The sequence below is a fragment of the Cricetulus griseus genome, assembly GCF_003668045.3.
Source record: "Cricetulus griseus strain 17A/GY chromosome 1 unlocalized genomic scaffold, alternate assembly CriGri-PICRH-1.0 chr1_0, whole genome shotgun sequence".
Lineage (NCBI taxonomy): Eukaryota > Metazoa > Chordata > Mammalia > Rodentia > Cricetidae > Cricetulus > Cricetulus griseus.
In genome coordinates, this window is record NW_023276806.1 from 23456493 (window position 1) to 23473329 (window position 16837).

Genomic DNA, 16837 nt, shown 5'->3' on the forward strand with positions numbered 1-16837 from the left:
CAGAATATATGGAAAACAAAGATCACACATATTCTGAGAAAGAGAATCTAGTTTCATAGTATTTTCTCCTGGGACCTTCATTTTGTTATTAATAAAGTACCAGGAAAGAATATACCACAACGTGGCTGTAGGTGGGCTCAAGAGGCATCCAGCTACAGTGTCCTGGTGTAGCTCTTCACTCAATGGAGGCACACAGGTGTAGGCACCTAAGCTCAGCTTCCAATCATGATTAGATGAATTGCTTAGCCTCCCTGTGCCTCAGTTTCCATCATCTCTGTGAAACAGAATGCTACCATTTTACATCTCCTTCATGAATAATAAGATTATGTAAAAGTACCAGAGATGTTTTAGACATCTTAAGTAGCAACTTATTACTAAATAGTGGTTTGGGCACTAGTTATAGAAATAAATGCTTTCCTATTGCACCCATTAAAGATTTTAAATCTTAGTATCTGTGTTCTGTGCTTTCATTAAGGAAAAGCTACGCCAACTACGAGACAGCATTGTTGGGAAAAGGCCAGAAGATGAAAATGCATATGGTGAGTAAAAGTTGCCTTCTACTCGAAAATGACAGTGTGACTGGGTAGAAAATGCAATAACTACGGATCCAAACAGACTTCAGCTCAACTCCACACATTTCCCCTCTTCCCACTCTCTGGCTGGAGACTCAATCCCTCTCATTCATTCTCAGCAAAGTGGGATTATTCACACATCCACTCAAGAGTGCTCTACTGACCCAGGTTGACCAACCAAGGCTCCCTACTTCCATTTGATTTCTATGTAACTTGCAAATCCAGTGTGTTTTCATTGGTCTTTATATGGGGCATCAAATGGGTAGGTCATTCCTAGTACTGCCAAGTCTCACAACTGTCCACATGTGGATTGTTTTAAATTATCTGTCTCAGGTTGGCCTTTCATCATAACCACATGTTTCCCGGCAGTCCAAGTTTCCCTTGCTGTTAGTTAACAGTTGTCCTGGGGAAACAACTGGGGTTAAAGACAAATGCCATTAAGATGCCAAATCTTCTCCAAAGATGAATAATGCATTCCAGAATTGGAAATAAATTGTATTACAGTTATATGGCCACTCTTCTCCCAAACCTCTCCTCTTGCACAGAAAATTAGAAACAACCACTGAGAACAAGCACTTGAAAAGCCCCTATCTACCCACTGTATGTAAATATTACATAGTTTTTATGTTGTACATCATGTGGAGATTCACTTTGTGAAATGTATTCTCCTTCTGTTATTGTGTTGATATATACTTTCCCAGAGAGAATTCTTTAAACTCTCCTTCCTATAATGTGTTCTAACCTATAAATATAGTTTGCAAAATAATATTATAAAGAAGAGATTAATTTACACACAACTGAGATCTAAATGCTTGCATTATTATGTGAAAAAATTACCATTTTAAAAACTAATAAGATTACATAAATTCAGTAAGATTATTTTTAGAATTTGTAAATAGTATCTATCATATCTAAAGAGCACATATTAAATATTACTGTTTCTTACAGTGGTCATAGTAGATAGATTTCATTCATAATATATAAATAAGGAAATAGGAAACCGGAAAAACTCACAGATTTTTGTTTGAACTCAGAAATCAGCATCAGTGTTTGAGCAATGAATCAGTTCTCTTTTCAGTTACAGTGGAGCAAACAGCACTGGCGTGCAATTCCATTTTATAAAATACTACTAGTGATCAAAGACAAGCAAGTATCTTGAGAAGTGGATAGTAAGCAGGTGAAGATTCTATTTTGAGAGGCAGGCAAGGTTCACGCAGTGAATCAAACCACTGCCCACCTGTCTGCCAAAGGAGCATTTACTGACTGTGAGAGAGCAAGGCAAGTCAGTCCTGGAACTGAGAATGTGAACAGCATAACTGAGGCAACTGACACTGAGGGGTGTGCACTGAACTGAACAAGAGTGGGCTCAGAATCACACAGGAGGAACTTATGTCTGTGACTGACAGATGAGCTGAGTGAGTGTATGCAATGAGCACAAGCTAGCAACTCCAAGGGCACTGGAAGCAAGCAAACAAACAAACAAAACAGAAGACAGACAGAGATTGAGTGAGCTAGGCAAAGGCCTACTTGGACAGTCTTTGCTCCTGACCTGCCAGAGTGGACCCATCTTAACACTTCCTGTAACGTCTAATACTTGCTATATTAGAACCCTAACTCAGAGTAACCTCTAGTCACAATATGCCTGTTAAGTTCTAAAACCCAACTCTAAAAACCATTGGAGAAACATAGCTTGAACCTCAAGCCTTATGGAACACTTTGGGGTTTCTGTTGGCACATACGGAAAAACAACTATCAAAACTATAGAAGCTCATGTCAGAAGTCAAACTGCCTACCAAAAGAAGACCCTACACAGAACCCACAGTACACAAGAGATGTAATGCTCAATATTCCAGCCAAAGAGTGATTAAAAATTACATGAAAATGAACAGGAAACCATAGTGAAGCAAAAGAGCTATCAATAAGAAACTGATAGTCCCATGTTGACATTTGTAAAAGATGGCATTAAACATTAAAGTGTCTCTTATAAGCATATTGAATTCATGCAAATGACAGCTTTAGGGGGATAAATGTAAAATATGAGAAAATTTGAAACTAATTGAAATATGTGGAAATTATAGAAAGGAACACTAAAATACAAAAAACCTTTTATAGATATAATCAGCATATCACATATTACTGGATGTGAAGATGGATTGATATAATTTGCCTAGTATTAGAAAAAAAAGATAAATGACATGGAGGAAAATCTTAAGGGTATTCACTAATATCTCATCATAATCAATGAAGAGTTAAAGACTCTATGGCACTATCTTCAAAGAGCTACAATTAAAAGAAAAGAGTACTTACAGCGAAAATAGCTTTGAAACTTTTGCTGAAATAATGAGGCCTTTAGATAAATTAACTAAAGGATTTGTAGAAAAATGCAAGGTAACCAACATTAAAGACTTTCATATAGGTAGAAAGAAATCGTAACAGAAATAAATTCATATCCACATTGAGGGGATAAAAACCCTTCAAATCATGTAAATGAGGTATCTATAGACTATTGTGTTTTCTGTGTTTTGGTAAATTATTTTAATCACAACTATTTAAAGCAAAATTTATGTGTGTTATAGGCTAGAGCATGTAATGGAAAAAGAACACCACAAAGAACAGAGGTTGCAGTTAACTAGAATTGGGTAAAATTATATACATGATAAAGTTCAACATGTATCATGAGAAGACTCGATTAAAAACAAGAGGAAGGGGGTAAAATAGGAAGTATGAAGAGAAGTGTAAGGCAGAAAACAGGGAGACGGGTTCTATTTATCTCAAATTAGTTTGAGAAATTGATCTTGCATATTTTATTAACTTAAATAAAAGTAAGGGACTAGAGATACGGCTCAACAATAAGAAGTACTTGCTGCTCTTGCAAAAGACTTGCAAGCCACCCACATGGCTTCCCAGTACCCTCATGGTGGCTCACAACCATCTCGACAAGGGGTTCTGTCTCCCTCTTCTGGCCGTATAAGAACTGCATGCATTTATTACACATGCAGGCAAACACACACATAAAATAACAAAAAAGTAAACCTAGGACATCAATAGAGGAAATTAACTAGGGTATTAAAAGTATTTAATTCTGAAGAATAAATCATGAAAATTGCAAAATTGGTGCATACACAAAATAGATAAGCAAACAAAAAATAGTAGTGGTAATAAATTGAGTAAGAATCAATAATTGTGTTCAATGTAAATTGATTACACACTTAATTCTAAAATAATGTTTTTTTATGCTGCACAAAAAAGAATACCTTAATTTAGGCAGTCTAAAAAACATATATTTTAAATAAAGGGAAGATAACTAGAAAATGAATGTCTACGACCATGCCACGACATAGCGCAAGAAGGCTGTGATGGCCATGCTGAAACAGAACAAGATAATCTGAAGACACAACCCATGGCAGGAGATAAAAGGATACATTAGCTAGGGGTAAGGTTCAGTAGGATGACATAACAGCCTAGATATTTCTGTTTTTTATATTACTTGTACGCTTATAAGTTTTATCACAGCCAATGAAGCAAAATTTGACAATACTCATAGATGTCCTCACATTTTCCTCAGTAGTTAACTGAAAATTTGACAGAAGTCCATAAAGATACAGAGACCTAATTCAGCCAGTTTGAAATTTACTGAGTAAGGCTTAAAAACACTGAGCTCATATACTTGTGTAAGATGTGCTGGGATGGCTATCAAAACGGAGCACTTGCTAAGTCATTGAAAAGTTTCAATACATTCCAGAAGAGAATGTTCCCTAAGAGTTGCAGATTCATTCCAAAATATTTAAGAATCAAATACAATGTTTCAAAAATAATTCTTGTATCAAAAAGGAAGTCATAGGAAACTATTTTGAAATGAAAGCTGTTGTGGACAGGATACCAAAACTTGTAGTATGAGGCAAAATGAAGCTGACAGGTAAATTAGAGGGAAATTTATGACCATAAAAGTTAAAAGAGTATATTCATTTAATGTGACTTTTAAGAAATTGGAAATATTTTATATATGTAGTGAATAAGAATTGAGAAGAAAAGAAAATATAAACAGCTAAATTAACTGAGTTAGGTTACCTAGGATTGTCAGAAAAGAATATAAATGGGAAAAAACAGTGTATTCTGAAGTTTGTATTATAAAACAACAATGGTAGGCCATGCTCCCCACCATGATGACGACCCTAAACTAAAATGGGATCATATCACAACACTCATGGAGAGCCTCAAGGAATTTGTGAGGTCCACTGACCAAAAAAATCATAGCCACTACCCTGTCAAAACTGCTGCTAGGGCTGAACTTTGACAGCCATGGCATCAGCCAGGTGCAGGAGGTCCTCTTTGGTTCCCAGGATGCAGCCAATAAAATTCTTAGGAATCTGAGTAAAGTGGAATCATAACATCGAGCCATGCTGGATGTTTGCCTTGGACAGCATCATCTGAAAGGCTGTGTAAACAGCTATTACCATTCTGGCTCTACAGTGGAGGCCACAGCTTAGCCTAGCATCTGAGAGTGACACAGCCAATCCAGAAGATTTGAACATGGGGAATCATCTTCAAAATCAAACTGTCCAAAGACCTCAGGCCATCACTGAGGATGCTACAGCTACCTGGGCCGGGGGGATGGGGAAAGCATGCTCAGCTCCACTGTATTCCAAGAGTTCCAGATTGCTCGCAGTCCCTGAATGAGCAGCTCAGAAGGATGGAAATAGAAACTAATAGATGATTTGAAGAGTTAGTTCAGACAGGACTAGGAGTCAAAGAGGATTCTGGGAAATGTAGGAGAGAAGTGGGGATCCAGGCCGGAAGTGACATAGTAAGGAGACTCATATTTGAGTAAAGAGAAACAGGAAGGGTCCCTTTTTCCCCTTCCTCCTCCAGCGACGGGATGTGATCCACCGGCAAGGAGGGACGCCAATAAGGTGTCCAATAAGATAAGTCTTAAAAAATATATAGATTTATGATAATTAAGATTGAGCTAACAGATGAGAAGTCCTAGTCATTGGCCAAGCAGCTTTGAACCTAATACAAGTTTCAGTGTATTCATTTGGGCCTAACTAGGCCAGGCGGCTGGCATAAAGCACACACGTGGCAGTGGGCTTTTGGCAGAAAGATTTATCGTAACAAGTTACAGGCTTCATCAAGCCATGGAAGAAAAGGACAAAGACATTAAACACCTGGAACTTAAGTCCCAACTGGATAAATATCCCTGTCCCATATGCCACCTGAACTGTCCTGGCACAGCCAAGGAGGATTGTGAACGTATTGGATGGTTGAAAGAAAATGGAGCTGATAGGGACACTCTGGCTGAGGATTACACACTAGTGGGTGTGCTCTACTAGAAGTGATGACTGGACGGACCTCAGACTAAGGAGAGGGATGCTGTGCACATTGAGGAAGGCCATCATTGACTTTCAGAACAAATGCGCCCTACTGCTGCTGACTGAACCTTCAGTGGAGAGTCTGGGCATTACTACAGGACTGCTCTCCTACGGGGAGCAGAACTGAAGGGCAAAGAGGAAGGAGCTGCACTTTATTCCCATGTTTATTTACTCATGTCAAAAAAAATATAACACTCAGAAATCTCCTTACTTCTTATATTTCTACAAATTCCTAAGGACTCTTTGTAAAGGCTTTCAAAATAATCCTAATTAGAATTCTAATGTCGAGGATTGTTTTTATAAAGTCTGCACATTTTGATGGAGATATTTTTAAGTCAGCAGTTATTGTGTTTCAGCCCAATGTTTATCACAGAACAGACAGAACATTTTGTGTGACTGGGTACCACTGAAACAAAACCAAAATGTGACCACAACTTTTTAGGATATTCTGGGTGTGTATATTATGCCCTGAGCATCTGAACAGAAATGCAAAATGTGGATGGTTGTAAAAAAACAAAAATTTAAGTTTGCAGAATCTAAGAGTAATGGTTTCTATTCTCTGTGCTAATTGTCATATTGACTGTATTTTCTAACTTACGTTTCTGGCCCTAGTGTGCTTGTTAGAGGTGTTTATGGACTACTGAACTACACTAGTTCACATGCCTGGATCATAGTAAAGTTAGCTTGTTCTAAAGCTACATTTTGTGTCATATTTACTCAAGAAGTAAAAAAAAAAAAAATTGCCAACATGTTACTTTGATAAATTCCATAAAGTTCTTTTTAAAAATGGTAGATAAAATGTGCTTTACTCTAGTTTTTAGTTTCATTTCTCCACATAGCTATAGTATAACAATTTCAAAGCTTCAGGTATTCTAGGATTTGTCTAACAAATAAATTTACTAGAGATAAGGACATGTTCCTGTTGTAAAAGACAGGAGTAGAAGCCCAGCTAAAAGGGGGCTGAAATGAATTTCATAAGGGACCATTGGATTTCAAAGCAAAAGATAAAAATCATGCTGGTAACCTGTACATTTCAGATGGGTAAGTATAAAAATAAACACACACACAATCATATATTTATGTACAATTCTGACTGCTGAGAGGAACTATAAACAGTGGCAGCCCCGCTCTTACAAACATACCTAACACCCAGATCTTAATTTACAAAGGCCAATAGGCAACAATTGTGTAAAAGATGCTTGGCATCATTAATATTCAGAAAAAGACAGTCAGCTTCAATGAGATGCCAATGAACAACTGTCAGGAACATGACTTTACGTACAGGATGTGGGACCAGATGGACATGACTGCCGATGGAAGGTCACAGTGTGGAATGACTCTGAAAAAGTCAGATACATGCTTAGTGTGTAGTCTGATGAATCCAACCCAGGATATTTTTTTGATATAGTAAAACCTTGTATCTACCAAAACATCTATCTATCCATAAAGTCTATGGAAGTTTGATTCATCATACATAGCTGGAAACAATCAGAATGTCAACCAGCAACACGTGTAGTTACATTGTGCCTGTGTTCTGGCTAGTCTTCATCAACTTGACACACAAACTAGAGGCATCTGAAAGGAGAAACCCTTAACTGAGGAAATGCCTCCAGAAGATCCAGCTGCAAGGCATTTTCTTAACTATTATTATTAATGGGGGCGGGCCCAACCCATTGTGGGTGATTCCATCCCTGGGCTGGTGGTCCTGGGTTCTACAAGAAAGAAGGCTGAGCAAGCCATGGGAAGTAAGCAGCACTGCTCCAGGGCCCTCTGCATCAGCTCCTGCTTCTAGGATCCTGCTGTTTCAGTTCTTTCTGTCCTGAAGTCCTTCGATCATGAACAGCAATGTGAAAGTGTAAGCCAAAAGAAACCCTTTTCTCTCCAACTTGCTTTTTGGTCATGATGTTTCATCACTGCAATAGAAACCCTAACTAAGCCTGAATTTATGCTGTGACACTACCTATCCAGTAAAAATGAATGCTTCTACTATACACAGCATAAATGAATCCCAGCCAGGGTGCTGAGTGAAAGATACCAGGCACAGTGCAGAGCATGCTGCAAGATTCAATTTAGCTGCTGTCTTAATGTGAAGAGACACCATGACCATGGCACCTCTTATAAAAGAAAGCATGTAATTGGGGCTTGCTTACTGTTTCAGAGGTTTAGCCCATCATTTTCATGACATCCTGCAGGCTGACATGGTGTAGGAGAGGCAGACATCTGGATCTGCAGGCTGGAGGAAGAGATTATGAGCCACTAGGGCCTGCCTTAAGCTTCTGAAAGAAGCCTTGTCTCAAAGACAAACACAGGCTACACCTCCAATAATGCCACTGACTATGAGTCATTGGGAGCCAATTTCATTCAAACTACCACAGCTGACTTTCTAGACTAAAATAAGACAACCAACCCTAACCTCTAGAGGTATATAAATCAGCAGAGGCTGTGGAGAGTAATGTTCTGCTGAGGGCTAACAAGGGTTCTAGTGTATATTCAGTGGCCAGGAAACCTATCGAACTGGTAGTTGTGTAATTTATGAATTTGTTTTAAAAATCATCAGCTTGTATTCTTAGAAATGCTTAAACTGTGTAATATACATTAATTCTAAAAAACATGGATTTCTAAATGAACGGAGTGTTTCAGACTAGAGGAATATCACTGCACAGAAGCAGGTTCCAGTAGCCATCAAACAGCCATCAGACCATAACGCCTCTGGGCAAGTCAGAAAAGACAGAAGTAATGAGGCTTGGGTTCACACATTATCCAGAGGGAGGATTAGTATTTTCAAATCATGTTGTAAATTTCTGTCACCTCAGAGACACAAAGTCATCAAACAACAAAAAGACCTCTTGGGTTAAATAATAAACAAACCTCACAGAATACATTTTTTGTCTTGTAGATAAACTCACCATTGTGCACCATCCAAGTGGTAAGTGTTAAGTATTAATTTAAGAATTAAAACTATAACAAAGTACACATTAGGTGTTTATAATTGATATAAACCTAGTAGTTTTGGGTTGGTCTACAGCTTTGAATAGACTACACCTTTACGTGCAAAACCATCTGACATCACACATAAAAGCAGCAAGGGGTGCCCCATCATAATGGAGAAAGGGGCATTGTGATTTGACTAATTGTATCCTTTGATATCTAATTTAAGCTCTTGGTCTTCATCTGTTTTCATTCTTTAATTAGCAAAGAAAGTGTTAGATACCATCATGGCATTTTCAAACATGATTTCTCTTTACTGACCATCCCCCCCTCTCTTCTGCCTTACCTGACTGCCCCCTTATATACTACCACCCTCATTGGCCTCCTTTCCATTTTCATAGCGTGTTTGTTCAATTGCTCTCTCCCTTTCTCAATATCATTTCCCCCTCTCAAGGACCCTTTTCTTATTTCACAGCCTATCTCTGTAAATATGAATAGAAACATTAAGAACCAGGATCAACATATGAAATCAGCACATATGCTTTTCCCTTGGGTTCCTGGGGGGGGGGGTGTTTTCATTAGAGAGCTTTTCATTTCCTTCCTTCTGTTTATTACTACCTATGGTTTGGTTTGGTTTGGTTTTTGAGATGTTGTGAGTGAAATGTTTTCTCCAAATTTCTTCCTTAGAAGGTTTGTCATTAATATATGTGGGAAATGATGGCTTCTGTCTATTAGTTTTTGGATCCTGTAACATTGTGCAATGTGTTTATTAGATCTCAAGATATTCTGGTGGAGTTTATAGGTCTTTTAGTTAGATAACTATGTTGTAAATGGGAACAATTTAACATCTTTTCCTATTTTTAATCTTTTTTGTCTTTATCTTGTCTAGTTGGTCTTAAAGTAGTAGAGTAATTACCCTTATCATCCCCCTTATTTTAGAATTGATGCTTTCAGATTGTTCATATTTGGTATAATACTGGATATAGCTTTGTTATATACAGTCTTTATTAATTTGGAGTATGATCTTATTTCCAATTTCTCTAGGACTGATTTGGTGTGAATTTGTATAATGTCTTTTCTCCATCTATTGAGATGATCATGTGACTTCTGTCCTCAATTTTAATTATACTATATATTATACTTAATGATTTGAACACGCAATCCACTTGGTCACAGTCTTTGATCTTAATATGGTCTTCGATTTTGTTAAGATTCTTCCATATATATTCATCAAGAAAATTAGTTTGAAGTTCCCTTTTTATCATGTCATGTCCCATTCTAGCATTAGAGTGACACAGGCCTCATAAAATGAGTGTGAGACTTTGCCTTCCATTTGTATTTCTTGGAGCATTTTGAGAAATATTGGTGTTAAAACCTCCTGAAAAGTTTGACTGAATTCGTCAGTGATCTTTTCAGTCCTGGGTTTTCTTTATGGAGATTTTTGTCAACCTTGTTCATATTTTCACAGAACCAATTCTTTTATTTAGTCCCTGTTTTGTTAACTTTTGCTCTAATCTTTATTCTTATCAGATACTGGGTTTAGGTTTGGCTTGTTCAGGAGTCTTCTGGTACACCATTAGGTTATTTGAGATTTCTCTTATTTTTTACTACCAGTGCTCATAGCTATAAACTTTTCTTTAGGACTGCCTTATCAAAATCCAGAAGACCTGGTAGGGTGTACTATTGAATTTCGTTATTATGTCTGCTTTAAAAAAATTTCCCCCTTGAACTCGTTAATGCCCCGCTACTCATTCAAAAATATATTATTTAGTCTCTGACTGTTTGAGTCATTTCTGAGGTTTCTCTGCTGTTTTTATATATATTTTTATTCCATTGTGGTCTGATATATACAAGAATTTTCCCAGTATGGTTTTATTTTAATTTAATGAAGATTACTTTGTGACATATGATGAAATCTATATAAATATTAGAATAGTGAAGTCTCCTGCTAGTATTGTACTGGGACCTATGTGATCTTCTATGTTTTAGTGTTGTATAAGACACCAACATGCAGTGCATACATATTTACAGTTGCTGTGTTTACTTAGTGAATGTTCCCTTAGTTAATATGGAGGGTGCCTCTCTCCCTCTCTGGACTAGTTTTGCTTGGATGTCTTCTTTAGCAAGCATAATCATTGCTATGCTTCCTCATTATGGCCTCCGTTTGATTGGTAGGTTGATTTTCATCCTTTTACACTCAATTTTTGGATGCCTTTGCTAGATAAGTGCATTTCTGGAGACAACAGAAAATTGAATATTGTTTTTAAATCCAATCAGTTAGCTAGTGACTTGTTAGAAAGTTGAGAATTTTTTTCATTTTAAAGTTATTGTTGAGAAGGGCTTGCTATTTCCTGTTCTTTTAGTTGGCAAGATTAGAATCTTTCTTCTCCTCCTATTGTATTAGCTTTGGAGGTCTGCTGGTTAGCTGTGTTGACTAGCATTATTCCCTTATCACCTCATCTTTGTGTGTTCTTCTCAGGGCATGAACTCTTTCATGTCCTCTCATGAATGAATCAGACTGCGTTTTCTCATATATAAAATGTAAGTGAATAATGTGCATGGGAATTTGTTATAAAGAATGATAATGATTTATTGAACCAGAGTCTGATGGCTGATAACTGGAAGCCACTGATAGGGGGAATTAAATTTGTGCAACACTCAACAGAGTGATTCATATGAATGTGATAAAAGGAGGAATGGATGCCAAATATTGGGAGGGAAAAAGGAGTTCTAAGTCAGGTAGAGATCTATTGGACAAATAGCCCAAACCAGTAACTGTGAGAGGCAGGAGTGGTAGGACTACACTGTGTGGCTGGACTGAAAATGGGGTGTCATGGTAACATTAGGGGAGCAGCATAAGCTGCCTGGGGGGAGCCTAGAAAACTGTGCTTTGCAACTGACCAGTTCTGGAAAATGGTGAAAGAAACTGTAAAAGTGTTTAATGAAATAGAGCTTGTTAATACTAGGGTTTGAAAAATTATGTCTAAACAGAACTAACTCCTCAATATGCTCCTCAACATGGTCTATATGAATATGATGTTCGGTTCACTGAGTACACTTATAACATGACCTTGTTACCCATGTCATAATTTTTCTATTTATTCCTACCTCATGCATTGTATCACTTTCAGTAATGAATAAATGAATTATTATATATTCTATTAATTGAAGAAATAGTAAAAGTCTGTATTTATAGGTAATACTACCCACAATGAAAATACATTGTACAGTAGTCCCTTCAACAATAAGGTATGTTGCATTCATTTTAATTTTTTTAATACAGAGGAAGACTTTCTCTGCTGAGGAACATACAAATTTTCCATCTTGCCTGTTCATTGAACCAATATGAATCAAAAAAGTTAGATAAGCATTAGTGTTTAAAAAACATGGGTAATGTTGGGGGTTGGTAACACACATCTTTAATCCCAGCAATAGAAGGCAGAGATAGGAGGATCTCTGTGAGTTTGAGGTCAGCCTGGTCTCAAACTCAAGAGACTATAAAGCTATTTCCAGAACAGCCAGGGCTACACAGAGAAAAATCTGTCTCAAAAAAAAATCTAATGAGTAGTAACTTAAGGAAATTTATTATTTAGAAAAAAATAGATGGGAATCTTGGGTGGAAAAAAACCAGTATGGTTGGATTCAGTGTGTCCATGAAAAATAAATGTTAAAGGAATTATAAGTATATAAGTTTTAACACTGTAGATTGAATGAGAATTTTATTTAAGAAGTGTAGTCCTTATGGCCAATGTATAGGAAATATATAGCCCAAAAATACTGATTTTGCAAATATAGAGCATTTACATCAGAGACAAGAAATTGGTAAGTGCATAAGAAGATGAATAAGCCAGAAGAGCATAATGAAAAAATCAAGACACTTCAAGACCTTATAGTTAGTGTCCTGGCCACAAAGCCTTTATGTAAACCACAATACTTTACCTATCTGTTCATGTGACATGGGAAATGTGAGCTGTTATCAAGAGTGATGTGACTTTGGATTTCTTGCTAAAACAAAGGACTAAAAGTCCTTGGTAAACTTCCTAATGAAATCATTTTAATTTTCTGAGTTGTAGTACCCCTTTTAGCTCCCTTGTTTCAGATAAGTAATATTTTATCATAAAAGTCATTCACACCTTAAAAATGAATTGAAGTGTTTGCATTTCTGGATTTCATGACCTGCTGTAGAGCGTGTACTAATGGCTCTTTTCTCTTTGGGAGTGCACAATTGGAGACTGCACTGAAGCACATGAGTTTATAAAAATACTTTGTTACCAGTCAGTCCTGGTGCACACTGTTAATCCCAGCACTTGGGAGGCAGAGACAGATGGATTTCTGTGAGTTCAAGGTCAGTCTGGTCTACAGGGCAAGTTCAAGGATAGTCAAGGCTAGTTAGAGAAACCCCATCTCAAAAAAAAAAAAAAAGAAAAGAAAAGAAAAAAAGCTTTGTCTCTCTCACACACACACACACACTTTTTAAGCTAAGCTATCCTTTTGTACTTTTAAGTATACTTAAAATATAAAGTATATTTACTTTTTTAAATCCATTTTTAAGACGAGAAATTTTGGATAAGTGTAAGTTCCCATCACTTAGCTGTTTGCCCTTAAAATTGAAGCAAACTTTCAGCCTGGCATGATGCACTGGCCTGTAATCCCAGCACTGGAGAAGCCAAGGGAGGATGGGAGCAAGTGAAAGATCAGCCTAGATGGCCCAGCAAGATTGTGCATCCGAAAAAAATCAAACCCTACGATTTGGGTGTAGTTGAGCTTTACTGAGACTGTTCCCTTTTAAAATAGAGAATTGTCTACCAGCTGCCTTACAGATCTGTGTTTCCCAGAATTATGAAAGGCAACTATGCTTTACAATGTTTCCTTGTTGATACTTAAAATGGAAAAGCCTTGGCTCTCTGTCATTTTTTATTATTAATTTCTAGCTTCCTCCTAGACTCCAAGTTGAAAAGGAATTTGGTTTCTGCTGCAAGAAAGATCACTAAAGAAGGTAAATTAGTAGTTGTTTCTTTAAAAACCTACCCTAAACTGCACATGTTATAGATTTCAATCAATCAATAAAGAAATTGGAGTCTTTAAATATGTCATTGTCTTCTCTTGAAAGAATAAATGAACGTTTCTTGAGCTAAAGTAAAATATTCCTTAGGACGATCTATAGATGGGGTGATTTTAAGCTAGGTAATAAATGTCCATTGATGAGTCACCATCTCACAATCCATTTCCTCTCTTCTTATTTTCAGATTACTGTAATTAAACTCAAGAATCGCCAAACATTTTGATATCTGGATGAAACAAGCCTGCTGGTGGAGTTTCTGATCTGTAGGACTAATTCACATGTAGAAGGACACAAAGCATGACTTTGGATTCCAGAATGTGTTATCACCACAATTCATTGGTACCATAGTGCTTCAGATGGAGATCATTCTCTGAAAATCCATTCATTTTGCATTTTGCCATGGAAGCACCTAATTTTCCCATATTGAAAATTAAAGAGAAGAAATCATCAAAGTTAAATGCAGGCTAGCAAAATTATGGGACCAGACTATATAGATTATTCTTCCTACTCTTTGTCACCTTCAAATAAAAATGTGTTTTGTATTTGCTTTGTAAATGACAGTCCTCTGTCCTCCTTCTCACATTTAAGCCATAATGTTCTTGTTACATCATGTTTCCAGATAGCTTCTTTTAGTTAGTGCCTATTTGCTTGTACCCTTGAAATGTATTTTTATTGACATTTTCCCTAGTTGATGGTTTGTTTTTCAGTGTTAACCAAGCACTATGCCACTGAGCCATATCTTCAGCCCTCTACATTGTTTTCTGAAGTCATATTAATGTCAACAGTTGATGGTATGAGCCTTGATATTTCAGACATGCATCACACATTGGTTGTATTCAAATTCTGTATTTTTCTAGAAGGCAATTTTCTCATGCCTCCCAGTCCCTGAGTTCTTACTATATGACCTTTTCTCAAATTAAAATATATTTTTATGGCTTACATTGTTTCTTTTTAAGAGCTGGAGACTTCATCCACCTTTTCCTCAGAAGTAGTTCACCAGCTTGGACTGAAGTACAAGTTTATCACACTCTGATCTCATGCAAAATGATACCAATCAATTCAATGTTTAAAATTATTTGATTCTCTAAAACAAATTTGTAGGATTAAGCACTAAACTTTCCTGTATGTCATCTTAACTACCAAACAAACAAATGAACAAAAATATAGCTAATTTCAGTGACTGGGAATGATAGAACAAAACACAAATGATCATTCTTCTAGTTTTCAAACAGTGAGAGGAATATAAATCTAAGGATTGTATTACGTTTTCTATAACATTTCCAAATAGAAGTTTAATCAACTCCAATAGAAGGTACTTCTGACTATGACATGTGGAAATTCAATTCAGTTTCACATTCAATATTGCAGAAATGGCTGATGTTGCACAAACATTTCTATAGGTTGTCTTTGTCTTTGTAGGTTGTCTCAGCCAAAGATTTAGGGAAAACAATAAAAAATATTGATATATTTTCCAGATCCATTAAATTAAAATGGTTGTATCATCCTTACATAAGATTTCCCACAACAACCTATGACCAAAGCCCACAGTTAAATTACTGGCTTTATTATTATTTCAAATGTGAAATTCATTGGCGTACAAAGTGGCAACTTTGATAACTATAACACATTAATTATTTCTCTAATGCAATTATATGTGAGAGTGAAAGCCTAGATTTTACTTGAGTCTTTGATGACAAAATCTAATGTTAGGAGTCTAAATGCTACCCTTATGAACTAAGCTGGCATGAACTAAAGATAACCAAAGTGGCATCTTCTCATATCATCTGTGGCATTTGAAATATGACTACATCATCACAACAAAGAGATATAGCAAAAGTAAGCAGAAATAACTGGCATTCTCCATAAAGTCCCTTTACTGGGCCTGCTGTCCTTGACCCAGCAAGCTTACCCCAGTAGGGAGATGGTGAGAGAAGGTTGGAAAGAGGGGAGTAATGGACTTCCTCTTCCCAGATGTTACATAAAATTTACAGATAAAAATTAAGATAAGATGAAGGAGGTGGAAGGATACACTAAAAGTTGGGCTGTGCAAGTTTGGACTCTCACCAGCAATGGAGGAGTGTTCCCCTTGCTCCACATCTTCTCCAGCATGAGCTGTCACATGTGTTTTTAATTGTAGCCATTCTGACAGGTATAAGATGGAATCTCGGAGTTATTTTGATATGCACTTCAGCTTCAGAGATTAGTTAAAATGTATCTGTGGGTATGTCTGGGACAGCGATTCTATAGATGATTAGAACATGATAGTTATGACCTAATCTATTGAGTAGACTCTCAACATAGGTTATAGACTATGGAATATGGGGCCTGGTTTTAGTGTGTTGCTGGAACATTCCTTCTGTGTAACTCTCTGCTTCTTAGCACTGAGAGGCAAGTAACTTGCTTTTTCTTTTGCACACCCTTCTGCCATGTTGTTCTGCCTCATTGTGGGTCCAGACACACAGAAACAGTGATCAGGTACTGAAGCCTCTGAAAGTATCAGCCAATAACTCCTTCCTCCTTCAACTTGGTTTTCTTAGATACTTTCACAGCAGTAAGAGTGACCACCACACTGATCTTCTCAGGCAGGCCTCTACTCATGTGTATGCCAAATGCATTTTCCCTTCTTTTATTTTTTTTTTCATTTTAGGAGACAGGGTTTCTCTGTGTAGCTTTGGAGCCTATCCTGGCACACGCTCTGGAGACCAGGCTGGCCTTGAACTCACAGAGATCTGCCTGCCTCTGCCTCCCGAGTGTTGGGATTAAAGGCGTGCACCACCAACACCTGGCGCCCTTTCCCTTCTTATTTTGCTGCAGAGCATCTATCACTGCCTCACTGTCTATTATGGATTATTTTTATTGTCTATCTCCATCACAAGAATAAAGTTTCATCCTTCTCTTTTTAACTA

General features: G+C 37.0%; 1 protein-coding gene across 7 annotated transcripts in view; it reads left to right on the forward strand.

Moving 5' to 3' along the window:
• Nucleotides 1-14870, forward strand: part of Bank1 (B cell scaffold protein with ankyrin repeats 1) — a 286273-nt gene extending 271403 nt beyond the window's left edge. For 4 of the 7 annotated variants that reach the window (XM_027395774.2, XM_027395775.2, XM_027395776.2 and 1 more), the window contains 5 exons: nt 476-539; nt 8838-8867; nt 12066-12118; nt 13801-13865; nt 14116-14870. In XM_027395774.2, the coding sequence (XP_027251575.1) occupies nt 476-539; nt 8838-8867; nt 12066-12118; nt 13801-13860 (207 nt within the window). In that variant the 3' untranslated portion in view covers nt 13861-13865; nt 14116-14870. The remainder of the gene's footprint in view (nt 1-475; nt 540-8837; nt 8868-12065; nt 12119-13800; nt 13866-14115) is intronic. The other 3 variants (XM_027395778.2, XR_003481292.2, XM_027395777.2) reach the window with 3 other exon arrangements.
• The last annotated feature ends 1967 nt before the right edge of the window (nt 14871-16837 follow it).